Consider the following 22,035-nt stretch of genomic DNA (forward strand, 5'->3'; position numbering starts at 1 on the left):
TTACTTTGCCACCATGGCCTTTTTTGCCTTTACCTCCCTTATCTCACCTCATTTGCTCACATCGTATATAGACTTGTTTATACTGTATTATTGACTGTATGTTTGTTTTACTCCATGTGTAACTCTGTGTCGTTGTATATGTCGAACTGCTTTGCTTTATCTTGGCCAGGTCGCAATTGTAAATTAGAACTTGTTCTCAACTTGCCTACCTGGTTAAATAAAGGTGAAATAAAAAATATAAAAAATGAATTGTGGGTTATACAGGGCTAGTATAGTAGGTCAGTACTATATCATAAGCCATATGCATTTTTAAGCACACAAAATGTTTTAGTTTGAGCATTGTGAAAAATTTGTGGCACTGTTTAGAATGTTTAAGCCTGCAATCCGCCATTGAATTTTGTATTTATTTTTGTACCTTTATTTAACTAGGCAAGTCAGTTAAGAACAAATTCTTATTTACAATGACGGCCTACCCCTGCCAAACCCTATCCCGGACGATGCTGGGCAAATTGTGCGCCACTCTATGGAACTCCCAATCACGGCCGGTTGTGATACAGCCTGAATCAGGGTCTGTAGTGATGCCTCTAGCACTGAGATGCAGTGCTAGAGGCATGATAGCAAAAAGCTGAAGCCATTTAAGTTGAGTCTGTCTGCACATGCCAATGTTGGAGTGGTGTTTGTAGCTGAAACTGACCAAGAGCAGTGGTGAATCAAAACTTTATGTAGCCCTTCACCGTCGTACCCACGGAAAATGGCAGATTTGGATGAAAAAAAATGGCAGATTTGGATGATAAGCACCTAAATTGGACCGGAGTGACTGTACAGTAACATGCTATACATGATGTCAGAGCTCAATGTCTCTCCACAGCTCTGTATGGGTTTTACTGAGAGAGGTTCTGAACTTGAGCACTGCACTGCACGCAACAATAAGTTACCCCCATTCCTCCCAGAAACTGGGCAACTTTAGCAAATGTTCTGTTGTCTGAGTGAGGCAAATGCTGTAAATTAAGAGGACTCATAGTATTTTGAAAGATGAGACGTTGATGATTACAATAAATACCACTTTGATGTCATACAAGCAGCCAGACACCCTTGAGTCCAAATGTGCACTTCACATTTCCATATCATAAAACTCATGTCATATACAGTGTCAATGTTTATGATCATTATGTTTGATGTACAGTTACAAGATGACATTGTGTCATACCCTGGGTAGTCCTGAACAGAGTGAGCCTATGTATTGTGAAGAAAATTTGCCACGGAACACGCATCTGAATGCGCTCATGACGCCATTCTATGCGCACCAATATTATGATCTGCTTTTCTGAATTGCCTTGTGAAAGCCTAAAACTGAAAGATAATATTATATAATTTAGCTAGTAATGTTGGCAATATAACAAGCTTTCAAATGATTACGACCTGACCCAGATTTAGATTTATAATGGACCATTTTTGGATTGCGTAAACAACAACAATAATTGTGTGATGGCGCGGATGCAGGGCTGTGTTCCAAACAAAACAACTACAAGTGCGCTTTCTCTAACTCATAGAAGGGAGGTGAATAATGTTGTAGGCTGCTGGCTCCCTATGGTGTGTGTGACTTATTATGTGTGTATGTCGCAGGACTGTGTGTGTTTGTTTGTGCATGTGCATGCTAGTTCCTAGTACAGGTGTATCAGTCATCCTGTGTGTTTTCGCAGCACAGGTGCAGCAGTGATTGACAGCTCCCCTCAGCACCCCTCGTCCTCTTCCTCAGGCAATGACGTATCCTCCATGTCGACTGACCCCAGTGACCCTAGTGAACCCACCATGACCTCTGACACGGACAGCAGCCTGGACAGCCACACCTCTCTGGGAGCACTGGCCTGCTGCAGATAACATGCACACACACACACTTCTGTCACAGTATATAGTTTAAAACACTTAAAGGGGCAATCTGCGATGGCCACATTTTTTTTCTGCCTTTTTTATTGAATGATATATACCAATTGATTCTTGAAGAATATAATATATAAATGCTTTTACTCCATTGTTTGTAAACAAACTCTGTATAGTCTCAAAACATGATTACATTGTGTTTCCTCCATTGTTTGTAAACAATGTAATTGTAAACAAACACTGTGTATAGCCTCAAAACATGGTTAAAATTATACTTTTGATACTGTATCATGGATGGTCAGTCCTTGCATCCATAGCTTTGTTTATGAATTTCAGAGCGATTACATTTCTCTAGCCCCAACACTAAGTTGCTTACCAAAAACAGTGATGGGGTGACTGCTTTATTGTTGTTTAAACTGCAGATTGCCCCTTTAAGAGTCCGTAACAAAATTTAAATTAAATAATTTATTTTGTAAATGCACAGCTTCTTTCATTTGCTATGTCCCCTATATCAGGCATTGCCGATTGTGTACATGCTGTAAATTACTATATTTATTTATTTATTTATTTTCTTGTTAGCTTCTGTCCCACCAAGCTGTGTATGTCTATGCTGTAAATGATAGTGGTTCAAATCTCACAGTGGATGGAACTTTTTCCCCTTTTCCCTATTAGAAAGTGTTTTCTTACAAACACATACTTATTTTCTATTATAAACTGGGTTGTTCGAGCCCTGAATGCTGATTGACTGACAGCTTTGTTATATGAGACCGTATACCACAGGTATGACAAAACATTTATTTTGCATTAAATTCAACCATTAAATCACCTGGCCCAAATACCTTTGTCACTTAGCCATCTTTGTTGCTTTGTTTCTTCAACCAGTGGCCCATCCCACTTAGCTCTAACCCTTCAATGTTTGCAGATCTTTAGGTTTTGGATAGGTATGTACAGGTCTGCAAACATCAAAGGGTTAGGGCCAAGGGGAAGGGACAAAGGCTGCTTATGTTTTATTGGTGGGGCCAGGAGTCGTTCCTCAGGTCACAGGACCAGGAAAAACTCCCAGCCCCATTGATTTGATTTAAGTGCTCTTACAGTTCAGGGATTTTTGAAAGTCGGGACAATCCTTAACCGGCATATAAACTTTATTTTTAATGTTTATTTTGTTGCATTATTTGATCCTAAAAATTACATTTAGGGGAATTTTATAAGGTGAAAGATTTGCTTTTGGAATTTTCTAAATATTTTCAATATTACAAATTTCCATGTTGGCTCTATGCCTGGAAATGTCCTTTTCTGGAGCCAAGGGGGGCAATTTCAAACTCTCCAAAAAAGTGTTTAAAATTCTTAAAAACGGCAATAATGAATATTAACTGAAAAGGGATCTTAGATAGTTTTTTGCATTAGACCTCTGACTTAAATGAATATTTCTCTCAGAACTGTGATTCCTAAAAGAAATTGTCAGGAGATTTGATGAACTCCGTCAGATTTGTCTACAATCATAAATTAATCAAGAATGATCCGGGTCAGCTACACCTCATGAACCTTTTCTTATTGTCCTCATTACATATAGTGCAACAAAACCACTCATGGTCTGCAAAGTGATCTACTTTATAGATTTAAAGAAACAATATTGAAATCAAAGTCCGTCACATTTTTGTCTAACGTCAACTCCGTCAGAGTGCTGAAATATATTATATAATGGTTATATTTTTATTGGGAATTTTCAAATAAATAATGTTCTATATTTTACAAATGTTTGTATTGAAGTTTTATTTTTAAATGCAAAAAATATGTATTTTGTTGTCAACTCCATCAGTGGCGTGTCATCTCCATCACTGATGGCTAACCCCCTTAAGGTCAATATTTTGTCAATATTCTGAAAATATATACAGCTGAAGTCAGAGGTTTACATACACCTTGGCCAAATACATTTAAACTCAGGTTTTCACAATTCCTGAAATTTAATCGTAGTAAAAAATACCCTGTTTTAGGTCAGTTAGGATCACCACTTTATTTTAAGAATGTCAGAATAATAATAGTATAGAGAATTATTTATTTCCGCTTTTATTTCTTTGATCCCATTCCCAGTGGGTCAGAAGTTTTACATACACTCAATTAGCATTTGGTAGCATTGCTTTTAAATAGTTTAGCATGATCAAACGTTTCAGGTAGCCTTCCACAAGCTTCCCATAATAGGTTGGGTGCATTTTGGCCCATTCCTCCTGACAGAGCTGGTGTAACTGAGTCAGGCTTGTAGGCCTCCTTGCTCATGCACACTTTTTCAGTTCTGCCACAAATTTACTATAGGATTGAGGTCAAGGCTTTGTGATGGCCATTCTAATACCTTGACTTTGTTGTCCTTTAGCCATTTTGCCACAACTTTGGAAGTATGCTTGGGGTCATTGTCAATTTGGAAGCCCAAGCTTTAACTTCCTGATGCCTTGAGATGTTGCTTCAATATATCCACATAATTTTCCTACCTCATGATGTTTTGTGAAGTGCACCAGTCCCTCCTGCAGCAAAGCACCCCCACAACATGATGCTGCACCCCCCATGCTTCATGGTTGGGATGGTGTTCTTCGACTTACAAGCCTCCCACTTTTTCCTCCAAACATAACGATGGTCATTATGGCCAAACAGTTCTATTTTTGTTTCATCAGACCAGAGGACATTTCTCCAAAAAGTATGATCTTTGTCCCTGTTCAGTTCCAAACCGTAGTCTGGCTTTTCATGGCAGTTTTGGAGCCGTGGCTTCTTCTTTGCTGAGCGGCCTTTCAGGTTATGTTGCTATAGGACTCGTTTAAATGTGGATAGAGATGCATTTTTTCCTCCAGCATCTTCACAGGGTCTTTTGCTGTTGCTCTGGGATTGATTTGCACTTTTCGCACCAAAGTACGTTCATCTCTAGGAGACAGAACACGTCTCCTTCCTGAGCGGTATGATGGATACGTGGTCCCATGGTGTTTATACTTGCGTACTATTGTTTGTACAGATAAACGTGGTACCTTCAGGCATTTGGAAATTGCTTCCAAGGATGAACCAGACTTCTGGAGGTCTACAAATGTTTTTTTTCTGAGGTTTTGGCTGATTTCTTTTGATTTTCCCATGATGTCAAGCAAAGAGGCACTGAGTTTGAAGGTAGGCCTTGAAATACAGCACAGTACACCTCCAATTGACTCAAATGATGTCAATTAGCCTATCAGAAGCTTCTAAAGCCATAACATAATTTTCTGGAATTTTCCAAGCTGTTTAAAGGCACAGTCAACTTAGTGTATGTAAACTTCTGACCCACTGGGATTGTGATACAGGGAATTATAATTGAAATAATCTGTCTGTAAACAATTGTTGGAAAATAACTTGTGTCATGCACAAAGTAGATGTCCTAACCGACTTGCCAAAACTATAGTTTGTTAACAAGAAATTTGTGGAGTGGTTGAAAAACAAGTTTTAATGACTCCAACCTAAGTGTATGTAAACGTCCGACTTCAACCTGTATATATCACTGTTCTGCAACATATGGTTAAACTATTGAGATATTCGTTGTGCTAGATCTAAGGGATAATGTTGACTTTTTAAATGTTGTTTTATATTCTGAATCTAGAAAAACATGCAAACAAAATTTTCCCTGGAGCATTATACAGTATGGTGCTATAAAATAAGTATTTTATTTCTATAATCTACTGTTAGAATTAAACAATCAATACTTTAAACACTTGTTGGACAATACATGTAAAAATGAAATGGTTTTTATGCTGTCTGACGGGGTTGACGATCCAGTTAGTTGCATTTTATGATTTTGTTTTTGTTGAATTATGAGGTTTTTCCTTTACATGATGGCTGATACTTTAAAGTTTTATTAGCCATATGTATAGGATACACATGGTATACACCATCCAAGGAAATACTTAGGTTTTTTCTTTACAATGCAAACAACAATTAGAAATAATAAAAGATTAGAATAAGAACATAAAGTAAATGGCTCAGTAGAATACAATACACATTTGAGCATAAGTATAAAACAGGATGGCACAATTTATATTCCAATATTTACATGTGTTATGGGGGGATCAAGTGTTTCAATTGTGAAGTATTTAGCAATCATATTAAGTCTGGTAGCAGTTGTGATGTGTGTGTGTGTGTATATCTGTGTGGGTGTGTGCTGAAATGCGGAGAGTCAGTGAAGGTGGTCAGTCCAGTTCAAGTGTTCAGCAGTCAGCAGATGGCTTGTAGATAGAAATTGTCTCTGAGCCTTTTGGTATTAGACATCATGCTCCGATACCATCTGCCCGACGGTAAGGGAGTGAACAGCTCGTGGCTGGGGTGTGTGGGGTCCTTGAGGATGATGCTGCAGGCCTTCCTCAGGCACCGTTTTGAGTAAATGTCCTGGATGGGTGGCAGCACGGTCCCAGTAATGTACTGGGCCGTCCTCACCACTCGCTGGAAAGCCTTGCAGTCGTGGACGGCGCAATTCCCATACCAGGCCTTGATGCAACCAGTCAGGACGGTATTTGAAAATATATATTTCAAATGTTGTTAATATTAAGAAAAATATTTGTGAAAAGAAATTTGAGAAAACATGTGCATATTTTTTTTGTTTTTTTTTGAAAATGTACCATTGTCAATGTTAGAAGACTGCTAGAGTTGTATGTAATGTATATTTAATTCAAAAGTACTATGTCTTTTCATTTCTCTATTTTTTGTAATATGATTTGTAGACTATAGAGTAGGTAATGAGTGGTTGATTTGTATGTTAGATGGATGTTCTCCAGGGGATTGAAAAGGTTTGCTGCTCGACATTTTTTCCTTTTTTTTGGATTAAAATGTATTTGATGGCTCCTCGCCGTTCAATCCCTATAGGCCCTGTTTATGTTTGGAACTGGACCCATTCCCTGTCTGTGGTCAGGCCTATCGCACACCAGAAACAAGGCTGCATTCAAGAGGGTACAACATTGTGGAACGTGCAAATAGATATGGGTGCATCTCAGTTCTTATTCATGGAATCAATATATTACGTTTCACACTCTTGAACGCAACCCAGGTTTCGTGGTGTTTTCCACAAAGGACGGTTATGTAAATGTTAGCCTTTTGATCTGGACAAGGTCTTACTACAGACCCACAGTAATGTACACACTGGAAATGGTCGGTCAATGTCAACCTTCAACTTCTGCAAATAAAGGGTTGAATTTGATTCTGTTTGAATTGTTTTTATTCTCAACGCATACTTCTTGTAAGGACATTAGTTTATAATGACAAATGCTCAGAGGCTTTCATTAGTCTGGTCAGTTTGAGTCTGTGCAAAAGTCTGTTTCTGATATCGCTATGATAAACAAGGCCTGTTTCTTAAATCAGAAACAAGTCAGCAAAATGTTCTGTAGTGTGGTGAAACCGTGGCGTGGTAAAAGTTGTCTATTTCAGAAGAGTATTCAAGTACGGGAATAGAGATACATCATCTCTCAGACCAGAATATTTAGAACACCTGAGAGGTTTTTTTTTTTTAACAGTACAGTGTTAGCTCAGTAAGTATCACATTTAACCATTTAGAGGTTCATCTTTAAAGAGATCAATAACCATCTAGTACACACAAAGGTGGTTTCTCAGACAAAGATTAAGGCAGGGATTCAAACCTATCAGCAGGCGATCCATGTTATAACATGACATTTAATGGTAATTTCCAATTTAGCCAACATATGTAGCATTTACCATGAATGCTGTCTCCACAAACACAGGAAAATGACCTTTAAGAGGTGCATAGCCAACAAAGCGCAATCGGACTGAATCCTGGCGTAAACCTAATCCTGAAATAAACTCAATGGGCCATCTCCATTGAAAGTGCTTCATAGTCCAGGACTAGGCTAAATCTGTTTCTGTGAAACTGGCCCACAGTTACCAAGAATGACGATGCATACAGAGTAATAGACAGCAGTAGACTTCAGATAAGAAAAACATAAAACTCCTTCTGTATCACAACAGTCTTGAGCAACCTCTGAATGAATACTCTAGGGTCCGGTTTCATGGACACATATTAAACCTAGTCCTAAATACACAGGCGGAGAGACACTTAGGTTGTGTTCATTAGAGCACACAGTAGCAAAACATTTTGCAATGAAACACAAAATATAGCATTTCTTGTTGAACAAGCTCAGATAGTACTTTCCTGTTTAATTCAAGACTTTCATTATTTTTCTTACATTTTTTCTGAGTGTAGCAGAATTAAACTTGACCTGTGTTAGCTCCCATAGTGAATGCCTAGGCTTTAGCTCAATGGGCTGACACTGTCAGCTCAGGTCTAGCTGGTTTGTGTGCCAGTGGTCAGGTCTCCCAGAACTTTTTCTCTTTCTGCAGAAGAACATTCCAAGTCTCTGCATCCTGCCTTGCGCGTTTAGAGTTCCCCAGTCGGATCTCCAGCATGCGGAACCTCTTCTTCTCCTGGTTAAGATCCTCTTCTAAACGACCAGACTGGAGACGAAGACCTGAATATGACTCCTCCAATCTGGGAAGAAAGAGAGCAGAGAGAGAGGGTTAGAGAGTACAGCAGACACACATGGATGTGTACACACACACATAAGTCCTCTGTAGTTCAGTTGGTAGAGCATCGCTAGTGGGTTTGTGGGTTTGATTCATGGGACCACCTAAATGTAAAATGTTTGCATGCATGACTAAGTCGCTTTGGATAAAAGTGTCTGCTAAATGACATTTATTATATTATGTGCACACATGCACACATAACACAACATACTGTACCATTACCATTGCAACAAGAAGGTCGTTTTTACTTGCGTATTTGTGTCTCATAGCTGAACCTCTGTCGCCTCAGCTCCTCCTTCAGATCTGTCACAAGGCTAAACAGACCCTCATTGACCCCTGACCTCAGACCTGTGATGTCATCTCCAGGGTCACCCTTGCTGCAGCCAGCGCTGCTCACACACAGCTCCAGAGCAGAGCTACTGGACCCTGGCACCGAGGACCCCGAGGACCCCGCCACAGAGTTCAGTGTGGTGCGATCAGTTTCTGTAGATTCAGCCAATGAGATCTCATAGGAGGTCCAGGGGGAGGGGCTTCCACCGGGCAAGCTCAGACTGCAGGAATCGATGGTAACGTTGTCATAGGTCGAGAGCCTGTTGGAATGGGAGGAGTTTTTGACAGAGATGGAGGTCTTTATATTGGGAAAGGAGGAGTCTATACTAGAACTGGAAGAGTCTATATGTAAAGGAGATGAGTCTTTTAGCAAGCTTCTTTGGGAGTGTGAAGAGTATTTTATCGACAAAGAGGACCCAGTATAGGAGTCTGGCAGAGAGTCTTTGTGTGTCTCTGTCAGGGAAAGCGAGGACTCTTTGAGTCGTTTGCCGGTCAAAGCGGTCCATCGGTGACTGTGGAAGGGTGACAAGCCGTTCATCCGCCAGTTGCCCCCGGTGACAGTCGACATGTCAACCACTGACCCTCCTATCTTCCCCCTCACCCCTATTGACCCCGACCTGCCCTTCAAGGAGGACCTCCATGAAGACAGGCTTTTGGGCTGTTTACTGGGACCGAGCGCTGCACCACTACCACCCGAGAGCGTTCTTTCATTCTTTCCTTCACTCTTTCTCTCCATCTTTCCTTCTGTTCTTCCGTCACTCTTTCCCTCAGAATACCCCTCTTTTCTTCCCTGGGTGGTTGATCCAGGGTGGTCAGTTTTGAGAGAGGAGCCACTGGAGGTTGGGATGGGTTGAAGTGGTTCCTGACTTGGGGTGTTAGGGGTCTGTCCCAGGGAGGGATAGGGCTGGGTGGGGTTGGTGGGGCTCTGCTGTGAGAGCCACTCCACCATGCATTGGTGAATTGGGGGGGCCTGGGGATAGGGAGTTGGAGCAGGGGCAAATTGGTCCTCCCTGGGAGTCTCTGCCTCTCCCTGGTACAGACGAGAGTGTTCACTGATCAGTATGGTCATCAGGTGCTGCACCTGGGAACTGCCTGCAGGGTAGAAAAAAAGAAAATGGTTATTGATAGGATTAATACATAGCGTTTTTCCAGACTCTGAAAATGCTTTCTCCAGCCCAATGCTTCACATTTTCAACAAAAAAAATCACAGGGTTGCCGATTAGCTGAGAAATAAATGACATATACTGGCTTTAAACTCTGGTTAAACAATTCCTCCTTTTCATTGACATTGTAAAAGAAAAGATAGAACTTAAATTTGGCTTCCTTTTATCATTTTACAAATACCCACATGAAATGTTATGGTAAGTTTGCTCTGGTTAGGGATTATTGTCTTATTTCAATGTAGAGCCTCTATCCCTGCTCAATATACCTTATCCAACCCTTTAGTTCCACCTCCCACACATTCTAGAGACAATATCTCTCTCATCATCACGCAATACCTAGGTTTACCTCCACTGTATCCACATCCTACCATACCTTTGTCTGTACATTATGCCTTGAATCTATTCTATCGCGCCCAGAAACCTGCTCATTTTACTCTCTGTTCTGGACATACCAGATGACCAGTTCTTATATACTTTAGCCGTACCCTTATCCTACTCCTCCTCTGTTCTTCTGGTGATGTAGAGGTTAATCCAGACCCTGCAGTGTCTAGCTCCACTCCTATTCCCCAGGTGCTCTCATTTGTTGACCTCTGTAACCGTAAAAGCCTTGGTTTCATGCATGTTAACATTAGAAGCTTCCTCCCTAAGTTTGTTTCATTCACTGCTTTAGCACACTCTGCCAACCCGGATGTCCTAGCCATGTCTGAATCATGGCTTAGAAAGACCACCAAAAACCCTGACATTTCCATCCCTAACTATAACATTTTCCGACAAGATAGAACTGCCAAAGGGGGCAGTGTTGCAATTTACTGCAGAGAAAGCCTGCAGAATTCTGTCTTACTATCCAGGTCTGTACCCAAACAATTCGAGCTTATACTTTTAAAAATCCACCTTTCCAGAAACAAGTCTCTCTCCATTGCTGCTTGCTATAGACCACCCTGTGCTCTGGACACCATATGTGAATCATCTATCTTTGCCACCCATCTAGCTCGTGCTGCTAGGTGACCTAAACTGGGACATGCACCCCGGCCATCCTACAATCTAAGCTTGGCCTCAATCTCACATAAATTATCAATGAACCTACCAGGTACAACCCCAAAGCTGTAAACACGGGCACCTTCATAGAAATCATCCTAACCAACTTGCCCTCCAAATACAACTCTGCTTTTTTCAAACAAGATCTCTGTGATCACTGCCTCATTGCCTGCCTCTGAAACTTGCATCCTGCAGCACAAACTCAAAAAGGTTCTGGGACACTGTAAATCCATGGAGAATAAGAGCACCTTCTCCCAGCTGCCCACTGCACTGAGGCTAGGAAACACTGTCACCACCAATAAATCCACTATAATTGAGAATTTCAATAAGCATTTTTCTACGGCTGGCCATGCTTTCCACCTGGCTACCCCTACCCCGGTCAACAGCCCTGCACTTCCCACAGCAACTCCCCCTGGCCTCCCCATTTCTCCTTCACCCAAATCCAGATAGCTGATGTTCTGAAAGAGCTGCAAAATCTGGACCCCTACAAATCAGCCGGGCTAGACAATCTGGACCCTCTCTTTCTAAAATGATCTGCTGTTACCCCTATTACTAGCCTGTTCAACCTCCTTTCGTATGTCTGAGATTTCCAAAGATTGGAAAGCAGCCACAGTCATCCCCCTCTTTAAAGGGGGAGACACTCTAGACCCAAACTGCTACAGAGCTATATCTAACCTACCCTGCCTTTCTAAGCTCTTCGAAAGCCAAGTTAACAAACAGATTACCGACCATTTCGAATCCCACCGTACCTTCTCCGCTATGCAATCTGGTTTTAGAGCTGGTCATGGGTGCACTTCAGCCACGATCAAGGTGTTAAACAATATCATAACCGCCATCAATAAGAGACAATAGTGTGCAGCCGTATTCATCGTCCTGGTCAAGGCTTTCGACTCAACACATTCTTATCGGCAGACTCAATAGCCTTGGTTTCTCAAATGATTGCCTTGCCTGGTTCACAAACTACTTCTCTGATAGAGTTCAGGCTGTCAAATCGGAGGGCCTGTTGTCTGGACCTCTGGCAGTCTCTATGGGGGTGCCACAGGGTTCAATTCTCGGGCAGACTCTTTTCTCTGTATACATCAATGATGTCCCTCTTGCTGCTGGTGATTCTCTGATCCACCTCTACGCAGAGGACACCATTCTGTATACTTCTGGCTATACTGTAAACTCTCCTTCCAGACTCATATTAAACATCTCCAATCCAAAATTAAATCTAGAATTGGCTTCCTATTTCGCAACAAAGCATCCTTCACTCATGCTGCCAACATATCCTCGTAAAACTGACCATCCTACCGATCCTCGACTTTGGCGATGTCATTTACAAAATAGCCTCCAACACTCTACTCAACAAACAAGTCTATCACAGTGCCACCCGTTTTGTCACCAAAGCTCCATATACTACCCACCACTGCGACCTGTATGCTCTCGTTGGCGGGCACTCGCTTCATACTCGTCGCCAAACCCACTGGCTCCAGGTCATCAACAAGTTTTTGCTAGGTAAAGCCCCGCCTTATCTTACTGGTCACCATAGCAGCACCCACCCATTGCACACGCTCCAGCAGGTATATCTCACTGGTCAACCCCAAAGCTAATTTCTCCTTTGGCCGCCTTTCCTTCCAGTTCTCTGCTGCCAATGACTGGAACGAACTGCAAAAATCATTGAAGCTGGAGACACATATCTCCCTCACTAGCTTTAAGCACCAGCTGTCAGAGCAGCTCACAGATCATTGCACCTGTATATAGCCCATCTGTAAATAGCCCATCCAACTACCTCATCCCCATACTGTATTTTTTAAATATTTTTTATCCTTTGCACCCCAGTATCTCTACTTGCACAATCATCTTCTGCACATCTACTTTTCCAGTGTTGAATTGCTATATTGGAATTACTTCACCACCATGGCCTATTTATTGCCTCCCTTATCTTACCTCATTTACACACAATGTATGTAGATTTTTTTCTACTGTATTATTGACTGTATGTTTGTTTATTCCATGTGTAACTTTGTGTTGTTGTATGTGTAGAACTGCTTTGCTTTATCTTGGCCGGGTCGCAGTTGTAAATGAGAACTTTTTCTCAACTAGCCTACCTGGTTAAATAAAGGTGAAATCAAAAAAATCTAAAATTAAAATAGCGCGTGTGTCATTCGAGTGGAAAATTCATTGGTATCTACCCTCCATCCTGGTTTGTGCATCCTCCATCTTGGGTCGGAGGATGTTGGGTCCGAACACAGTGGCCAGGTTCTGAACACTCATCTTGTTCTGACTGGAGTGAGACTGGACCTCATCTAGGAATCTATAGTGCAAATATACACCCACACAGGTTCGCACGCACGCACAGATTTAGTATGAGAGGTGATGGTGAGTCATGCTGTTTGCACCATCTGTGTGATCTGCCTTGTTCTGCTGCCTCAGCTGCCTTCTGATGTCATTAAACACCTATTTATAGTATTAGGTGATGTCATTAAAGATGTATATCTAGAATGATGATGTCATTGAAGATGTATTGATAGTAATCATAGAGATGGAAGCCAGACATGTATTAACATCAGTATCTATAGAGATTATGTCATTATGTATTAATAATATTTACAGAGATGGAGGAGACTAGAGAGAGATACTGTAGGAGAGACTCTGCAATACTCAGTTCTCATAGATGACATAATTATAATCTGTTTACCTGCAGATGTATTTCAGGAGGTTGTAGTTGACCTGAGGAAGAGTCCTCACCTGCCTGCCCAGCTCAAAGATCCCCTTCAAAAGGACAAATGTCGCTATCATTATTCATTAGGGTTTGAATGAGAGCATTACTACTTGTGGCGCGCGTGTCACTCACACGCACACACACACACCTCCTCCTTGTCCTTGGTCAGTAGCTGAGCGGTGGAGAGGAATTCTGTGTATTTGTTGAAAGGCACCACAGGCTCCGGCAGCTCTCTGAGGTAAAGCTTCAGCAGGGATGCCACCGTGTGGACATCAGTGTTACTTTCAAATCAGGACAGGTCAGGGTGAGAGGTCAGTACAGTTCACGGTCATACATTGTGTTTTCCTCTTTACATGATAATGTTTAAATATTCTGTATCTGTAGATAATCTGTTAAACATCATTAAAACTGAGCCCATCTACCTGTCCGTGTTGTGTGTGGTGTTACATAATGTTGTGTTACCTGTCATTTGAAAGTAAAGTACTTCTCCTACCTGTCAAACAGTGGTTTCTCCCCACAGTCGAAGGCATCCTGCAGCTCTTGTACATGATTGGTCTGTCCAGGCATTCTAAACAGCCCCTCCTCTGTAAGGCCGTACTGGTGTATAAAACACACACACTGGTGCACCAGCAGAGGCACCACAGTCTTGCTGCTGCTGCCACACCCACTCTCACACTGCATCGTCTCTTCCAGATGCTGCCCGAAGATACCTAGCGCAATGGCACCCAGATGCCAAGCACACACACAAACACAGGCACTCACACACAAGCACACACACACACACACACACGTAAGCCAGTTTAGTGTGTGTGTGTGTGTGTGTGTGTGTGCTTGTGTGTGAGACTCTTTCCAGCTTTATGTAAATCAACAATTCTTACTTTGAGGTATTCTGAGATCTCTTTTGTTCGAGGCATGGTTAACATCAGGAAATGCTTCTTGTGAATAGCAAACTCAGATTTTGTGAGTGTTTTTTATAGGGCAAGGCAGCTCTAACCAACATCTCCAATTTTGTCTCATTGATTGGACTCCAGATTAGCTGACTCCTGACTCCAATGAGCTTAGTCATTAGCCAAAGGGTTCACATACTTTTTCCAACATACAATGTGAATGTTTAAATGATATATTCAATATAGTCACGAAAATACAATAATGTGTGTGTTATTAGTTTAAGCACACTATGTTTGTATTTTGTTGTGACTTAGATGAAAATCAGATCAAATTTGATGACTTATTTATACAGAAATCCAGGTAATTCCAAAGGGATTTTATACTTTTCTTGCTACTGTTTGTGTCTGTGTGTATGAGAGAGTGTGTGTATGTCTGTGTGTGTGTGTGTGTGAAAGTGTTACCTCCTCCTAGCGGGGCCCATATGGCTCTTCGTATGGCTCTGACCCACTCCTCCATGTCTCTCTGAGAGTTAGCCATCAACAGGAAAGACTCGCTCAGACCTGAACGATCCTTCTTTCCACTGCCTCCTGCAAACAAACACACACATCAGTGGAGGCTCCTCAGGAGGAAAGGGAGGACCATCCAAAAATATTGAAACATTACAAATTTTATACTTTTTTTGGATAAAATTATACTAAATATATTCACATCACCAAATAAGTTATTAAAACACACTGTTTTGCAATAAATGTCTACAGTAGCCTCAACAGCGCCCTCTAGGGTAGCACCGTGGTGTAGCCGGAGGATAGCTATTTTATGTCCTCTGGGTACATTGATTTCAATACAAAACCTAGAAGGCTCATGGTTCTCACTCCCTTCCATAGATTACACAATTACTTTGACAACTTCCAGAGAACATCCTCCATGTTGTCCAACCAATCAAAGGATTAGAGAATGAATCTTGTACTGAAAGCATGAGCTACAGCTATCTAACACTGCAGTGCATAAAGTATGGTGAGTAGTTGACTCAAAGAGAGATAAAGAATAGTTGAACAGTTTTGGACATTTCAATTTCTTAAAAAATGAAGGAGAAGCATCAGAGACAGAGAGATAGATAGATATGTTTTGTATTTTTCCCCCCTTTTAGTTTACCTTAGAGATAAATGCAGCTAATTTAGTCTACTCAACAACCTGACTCAAAAGGACAAGAATGCTATTTATGCTAGCTAGTTGGCTAAGGCAGTGTAACTCGTCCAAGTCAAGGTAAGCTGTCGGTTTTATTAATTTATTGCCACCGGGGCCCACCGGTGTAATTGCTAAACTGTAACGCGTTAGTTCTACACTGAACAACAATATAAACATGATGCAACAATTTCAAAGATTTTACTGAGTTACAGTTCATAAAATAAAATCTGTCAAATAAAGAAATGAGGCCCTAATCTATGGATTTCACATGACTGGGAATACAGATATGCATCTGTCGGTCACAGATACCTTATACCAGTCAGTATCTGGTGTGACCAGCATTTGCCTAATGCATCGTAATACATCTCCTTCACATAGAGTTGATCAGGCTGTTGATTGTGGCCTGTAGAATGTTGTCCCACTCCTCTTCAATGGCTGTGCAAAGTTTGTGGATATTGGCGGGAACTGGATCACGCTGTCGTACACGTCGATCCAGTGTATCCGAAACCTGCTCAATAGGTGACATGTCTGGTGAGTATGCAGGCCATGGAAAAACTGGAACATTTTCAGTATCCAGGACATGTGTACAGATCCTTGTGACATGGGGCCGTGCATTATCATGCTGAAACATGAGATGATGGTGGCGGATGAATTGCACAACAATGGGCCTCAGGATCTCGTCACGGCATCTGTGTGCATTCAAATTGCCATCAACAGAACACAATTGTGTGTTGATGGGCTGGCGTGGTTAAACATGGTCTGCGGTTGTGAGGCCGGTTGGACGTACTGCCAAATTCTCTAAAATAACATTATAATGTTATGAAATTAACATGAATTTCTCTGGCAACAGCTCTGGGGGGCATTCCTTGCAGTCAGCATGCCAATTGCACACACCCTCCAAATTTGAGACCATTTGACAAAACTGCATCTGTGTAATGATCATGCTGTTTAATCAGCTTCTTGATGTGCCACACCTGACAGATGGATGGATTATCTTGGCAAAGGAGAAATGCTCATTAACATGGATGTAAACAAATTTGTGCACAACATTTTAGAGAAATAACATTTTTGGGCATAAGGAAATGGGATATTAGGGATATTTAATTTAAGCTCATGAAACATGGGACCAACTCTTTATATGTTGAGTTTATATTTTTTATCAATGTTGTTTGTTGACTATAACGTTAATATGATGACAACGATGTGGGGTGGGTATAAGGCAAATTCCCTTATCATGTAGTAGGCTAAACCTATCAATGTTAGATTGAGCTGGGTGAATGGAATCTGAATGACAGTCATCCAATATGCTGTAAGAGAAATAACGCCATGCTCAAAAAAAAGTTATCCTTCTCCCTATCCCTTGTTGCAGTTGTTAGTTGTACATTCACTGTCTCCCCTTCCCTATCAGTCCTGTCTGCCATTCTCTCGCTCGTGTTTTGGTAGTAGTTAGGTTTTTCCAACTGCTTACACACATTTTCAAAACTGTCTCCTATTTTCAAAACTCTACACACAATTCCCAAAACTGCACACACAAAATGCAAAATGCCTCACATCTCCTTCAAAGTGTAACACTGCATTCAAAATGCCATAAACACATGTCAGAATGAAGCATTTGCATCACTGCTTTCATAATAATACATGGATATACCATGTAAACACTGTTGTTCTAAATCTATAGCTCTTTGGTCTTTCATAGGCTTATATCTACATTTCAATACAATGTTCTACAGTGAAAGTAATCTGCTGAGAGGGGTAACAAGTACACTGTAAACACCAATGCAATGTAGAAACAGAAAATATTTATTAGGCCAAACATTACTGTTGTATACAGTAGCATACAACAAAACCATAAACATATGTAAACCAAAAGTATATTCCTTAGAATACAGTAAAGACCACAATTGTGTGTGTGGGGGGGGGGGGGGCAGTCCAGGAATTGGTATGGGGGGGGGGCAGTCACCAGTGCTAGGCCATGCTTCATCTCTTCTCCGGCCTGGGTCTAGCCACAATACTTCGTCCACATCACATGATAAGTTCTCTCTTGCCAAACATGGAGGGAAGTATCTCCTAGCATGGCGTATCCAACCTTGGACAGAGGCAACCTCTATGTTTCAGTTTTGGACCAGAACAGCCCGGTGAAAACTAACATTGTCCCATAAAACCACAAATCTAGCAGGCTCCTGATCTGGATCAGGGACAAGCATTGTGTAAATTGCATCCAGAAAAGTGAGCATATGGCCGGTGTTGTACGGACCCAGTGTGGCATTGTGATGGAAGACCCCGTTTTGAGTGATGGCAGCACACAGAGTTATATTACCCCCACGCTGTCCAGGGACATTGGTAAATTTCCCTCTGTCCTATTACATTTCTTCCGCGGCGCCTGGTTTTGGTGAGGTTGAAGCCAACCTCATCCACATAAATAAATTAATGCGAATTACATGGGCATCCAGCTCCAATACTCTCTGTAACAGAGAAAAGGATATACAGATGAGTAAATATGGTATGTCTGAAATACTGGAAGTAGTGTTGCATACATACCTCTACAAAGTCATGTCGCATATTCTTGACTCTATTCTTGAGTTTCTCTCAAATGGCACCTTGTAAAGTTGTTTCATCGTCACTCGGTACCGTTGGAGGATGCGTTGTATGGTCGACAGGCTTACAGCATTGATGTTGTTAAATATGGTGTCATTATTCAAGATATGCTCTCTTATCTCTCGAATCCTAATTGCATTGTTGGCCAAAACCATATTAGTATAGTCATTAGATAGTTGCATACCTGTTCTCATTTCTGAAGGTTCTAATTATGGACGCCACTGTAAATCAACTCAAATTGGGCTGGACTCTCAGTGATCAGTTAAGCTATTAGTGTTTGCACATGTGAGGAGTGTGTGTGTGACCTGGTGAATAAGTGTAGCATTTTGATTGGTTGTGTTTGGAAAAGGAAAGCAAGTCACTTCCTGTTAGATTTTTGTGTTATAGGTAGAGAATTGTGTGTAGTGTTTTGAAAAAAGTGTTTTATGCAATTGACAACTGAGTCAAAGGCTGAGAAATAGCTTATGGTTTTGGATATTTGGTGTGTAGTTTTGCACTTTGAATGAGAGGTTTCAAAAATCGTGACATGAAAAGATTTTATGTGTAAGCAGTTGGAAAAAACTAATGTAATGGCCCAGTGACACTGGACACCTCTCTCTCTCACTCTATCATGAAGCAGTCACAAGCGCGGTCGTCTAGCAACCAGTGGGTGTTGACGTTATTGACATTCATGTGGTTTATATAGGCTGTCAGTGGCTGTTCATGAATGACGGTCAACAGGGTTAGCACTTTCCCTTCTCTGAACAGAGGGACAGACAGACACACTTTCTCTTTCAGATTTATCACCCGAGTCAGAGGAACAGACAGACAGAGGGAGGGTCAGCTAGAGCACATACATACACCAAAGCCAAATGTCTGTGTAAATACAGTAGCAGAGAAGGTGGAAAGGGCCCAGATTAAAGTGATTGATTTGGATATTCTGTCATGTATTAATTGTGATGATACTGCATTATTGAATGTTCTGTCAGAGACACATGCAACCCCCAGCAGTAAGTAGTGACAGGGTGTGGTTGTGCGTGTGTGTGTGTGTGTGTGTGTACAAGCAGTTTAGAGTTCAGTTGCTTCTCTCTGGTTGCCCCACTAATTTACAACTGAGCTAGCCACACATTGCATGATCGTCGCTGAACATATACAGAACCATCAACCTGTTCACCACCAAGGTGTTTACATCTGAACACTGCAGACAGTGGCAGGCAGGCAGAAAGACAAACAGACACGCACGCACAAGGTGCTCTTACCCACAGTGTAGACCATCTGGGGTTTGTGGAGCTTGCAACAGTCTTGCCCCATACTAGCTCTGGAGAAGCAGGGCCAGACAGGCAGGCGACAGTGTAACAACGTGGCAACCGAGCAAGGAATGAGGGCGAGGGTAGCCAACAGGAGAGTGCACACCCAGCTGGGTGACAGTCACAGAGCAGCGAGAGCAGAGCAAGTGGAGAGGTTGGACGTGGGGAGAGGACAAGGGGAGAGGGGCTACAGCTGTGCCATGTCAGTTATCAGCTGTCTGGCTTTGCAGGGGGTAGAGTTCACTGTCCACACGCAGCCAGGTGTGTGTGCCAAGCAGGGCTGGTCCTGTGTGCCAGCAGGGCATGATAGGACAGAGAGAGTTAGCAGCACAGTGTAGCACAGTACACAAGCCCACAAAGTCCTTATGTGTCCTCTTACAAGTCATGTTTCAAATCTCCTTACAAGTCATACAAAAAGTATTCTTATTTAATTCAATTCATGCATTCATTGATTCATTTTTTCCCTTATTTTCTTCCAAATGGCCCCTCCTATCTCATTCCTCTCTCTTTCTCTTTAATTCACTGTTGCTCCTTTCTCACAGACAAAATAGCTTGCACAAATAGCTAATCTTTATCAAACAACAACCACAGAGTGTGTGTATTTCCACAATGCCACCATGCCTACGCTGCCATGTTTAGAACCAAATTAAATAGATCTCTCGTTGGAATGTCTGACATCTTGTTTGTTATGGAATTTGTTTTATTAAAAGTATTGAGTGTATTATGCACTGCACAATATTAATCAAGACCGATAACTTTCTAGTCTATGAACTGCTTCGCTACCCAGAGTTCCCTGAGAAGCTCTATCATTTCATAATGTAGGCTTTACACGGGTCTTGTTCAGCATAGGGCACACAGTAGCAATATATTTTGAAACGGCAAACAAAAATGAGTGCTTCTTGATGGATAAGTTCAAGTAACCAACTAATGTTACCACATTAGCAGTCAAACAGCCAGCAACTATCCAGCCTGCAGAGGTGGAATGGAGGAGCCAGTTACCACTTTAAACATGGTAACTAGGCACACAGAAGCCAGAATGGAGGAGCCAGTTACCACTTTAAACATGGTAACTAGGCACACAGAAGCCAGAATGGAGGAGCTAGAGATACAGAGAGGGATAACAGATTGACTGGCCTGAGGAGACACTTACATGGAGATACAGAGTCAGTGTCCTGTTTCTGATACTAGAGAGCATATTATTAACTCTTTTAGAGAGTATAATACAGTCTAGAGGAGGACTGCAGTGGCCCAGCACCATGCTCTTAGGGAGAGAGAGAGACACAACCTATATCCAGCCACAAATAACCACTGATCACAATCATTTTCAAGTAAAATATTATTTATTAAAATATTATTTAAATAAAATCTTATTTAAATAAAATCAGGGCTACTAAAAAAGGACAAGTGCATGTACTACCAAGTTCAATTGGTAGTACACCATACAGTCCAGTCTCAGTCTTCAGATTTATTTCCTCCATATCCATGTCCATGTCCATCCAGTCACGCATGAGTTATGCCACTCTGTCGGTAGGTCTGTCTGTCAGTCAGTTGGCCTGGAGCTGTCTACTACAGTACGGCAGTTATCAGTACCAGAGGACTTCCCTTACCGAAAAAAAATGGTTCTTTGAGACTGTGGTCCCAGCTCTCTTCAGGTCATTGACCTGCCGTGTAGTTCTGGGCTGATCCCTCACCTTCCTCATGATCATTGATGTGAGGTGAGATCTTGCATGGAGCCCCAGACCGGGTGAGTGACCGTCATCTTGAACTTCTTCCATTTTCTAATAATTGCACCAACAGTTGTTGACTTCTCACCAAGCTGATTGCCTATTGTCCTGTAGCCCATCCCAGCCTTGTGCAGTTCCACAATTTTATCCCTGATGTCCTTACACAGCTCTCTGGTCTTGGCCATTGTGGAGAGGTTGGAGTCTGTTTGATTGAGTGTGTGGACAGGTGTCATTTATACAGGTAACGAGTTCAAACAGGTGCAGTTAATACAGGTAATGAGTGGAGAACAGGAGGGCTTCTTAAAGAAAAACTAACAGGTCTGTGAGAGCCGGAATTCTTACTGGTTGGTAGGTGATCAAATACTTATGTCATGCAATAAAATGCAAATGAATTACTTAAAAATCATACAATGTGATTTTCTGGATTTTTGTCTTAGATTCCGTCTCTCACAGTTGAAGTGTACCCATGATAAAAAATTACAGACCTACATAGAACCTACATAGGTTCTACATGATTTGTAAGTAGGAAAACCTGCAAAATCGGCAGTGTATCAAATACTTGTTCTCCCCACTGTAGCTTTAGAGGACATGCGATGAGTACAACCCCAAGAACACCATCCCAACCGTGACGCATGGAGCTGGAAACATCATTCTTTGTGGATGCTTTTCTGCAAAGGGGACAGGACGACTGCACCATATTGAGGGGAGGATGGATGGGGCCA

At 41.7% G+C, this 22,035-nt stretch overlaps 2 protein-coding genes across 11 annotated transcripts in view; one reads left to right on the forward strand and one right to left on the reverse strand.

The window, feature by feature from the left end:
- LOC109899560 (mitogen-activated protein kinase 8) overlaps positions 1-7,066 on the forward strand; it is a 32,113-nt gene extending 25,047 nt beyond the window's left edge. For 6 of the 10 annotated variants that reach the window (XM_031835910.1, XM_020494900.2, XM_020494903.2 and 3 more), the window contains one exon: positions 1,706-7,066. In XM_031835910.1, the coding sequence (XP_031691770.1) occupies positions 1,706-1,878 (173 nt within the window). In that variant the 3' untranslated portion in view covers positions 1,879-7,066. Of the gene's footprint in view, positions 1-1,700 lie in introns of all 10 variants that reach the window. The other 4 variants (XM_031835912.1, XM_031835913.1, XM_031835914.1 and 1 more) reach the window with 1 other exon arrangement.
- Positions 5,559-19,726, reverse strand: LOC109899058 (rho GTPase-activating protein 22-like). Its single transcript, XM_020494109.2, has 8 exons — positions 19,542-19,726; positions 14,985-15,110; positions 14,129-14,345; positions 13,784-13,916; positions 13,612-13,685; positions 13,106-13,227; positions 8,652-9,825; positions 5,559-8,368 (listed from the first exon to the last, which is right to left on the reverse strand). The coding sequence occupies exons 1-8, from the start codon at positions 19,591-19,593 to the stop codon at positions 8,188-8,190; spliced, it is 2,079 nt and encodes a 692-aa protein (XP_020349698.1). The 5' UTR covers positions 19,594-19,726; the 3' UTR covers positions 5,559-8,187.
- Positions 19,727-22,035: the final 2,309 nt, after the last annotated feature.

Source organism: Oncorhynchus kisutch, linkage group LG11, assembly GCF_002021735.2.
Source record: "Oncorhynchus kisutch isolate 150728-3 linkage group LG11, Okis_V2, whole genome shotgun sequence".
Taxonomy (NCBI): domain Eukaryota; kingdom Metazoa; phylum Chordata; class Actinopteri; order Salmoniformes; family Salmonidae; genus Oncorhynchus; species Oncorhynchus kisutch.

Excerpts from the sequence above, each read along its gene's own strand:
- LOC109899058 (XM_020494109.2), bottom strand. The coding sequence starts at position 19,593 with ATGGGGCAAGACTGTTGCAAGCTCCACAAACCCCAGATGGTCTACACT. Across the intron at positions 13,917-14,128 it reads GAGAAACCACTGTTTGACAG|TAACACTGATGTCCACACGG; the intron begins GTAGGAGAAGTA and ends CTGATTTGAAAG. Across the intron at positions 13,228-13,611 it reads CTCCTGAAATACATCTGCAG|ATTCCTAGATGAGGTCCAGT; the intron begins GTAAACAGATTA and ends TTTGCACTATAG.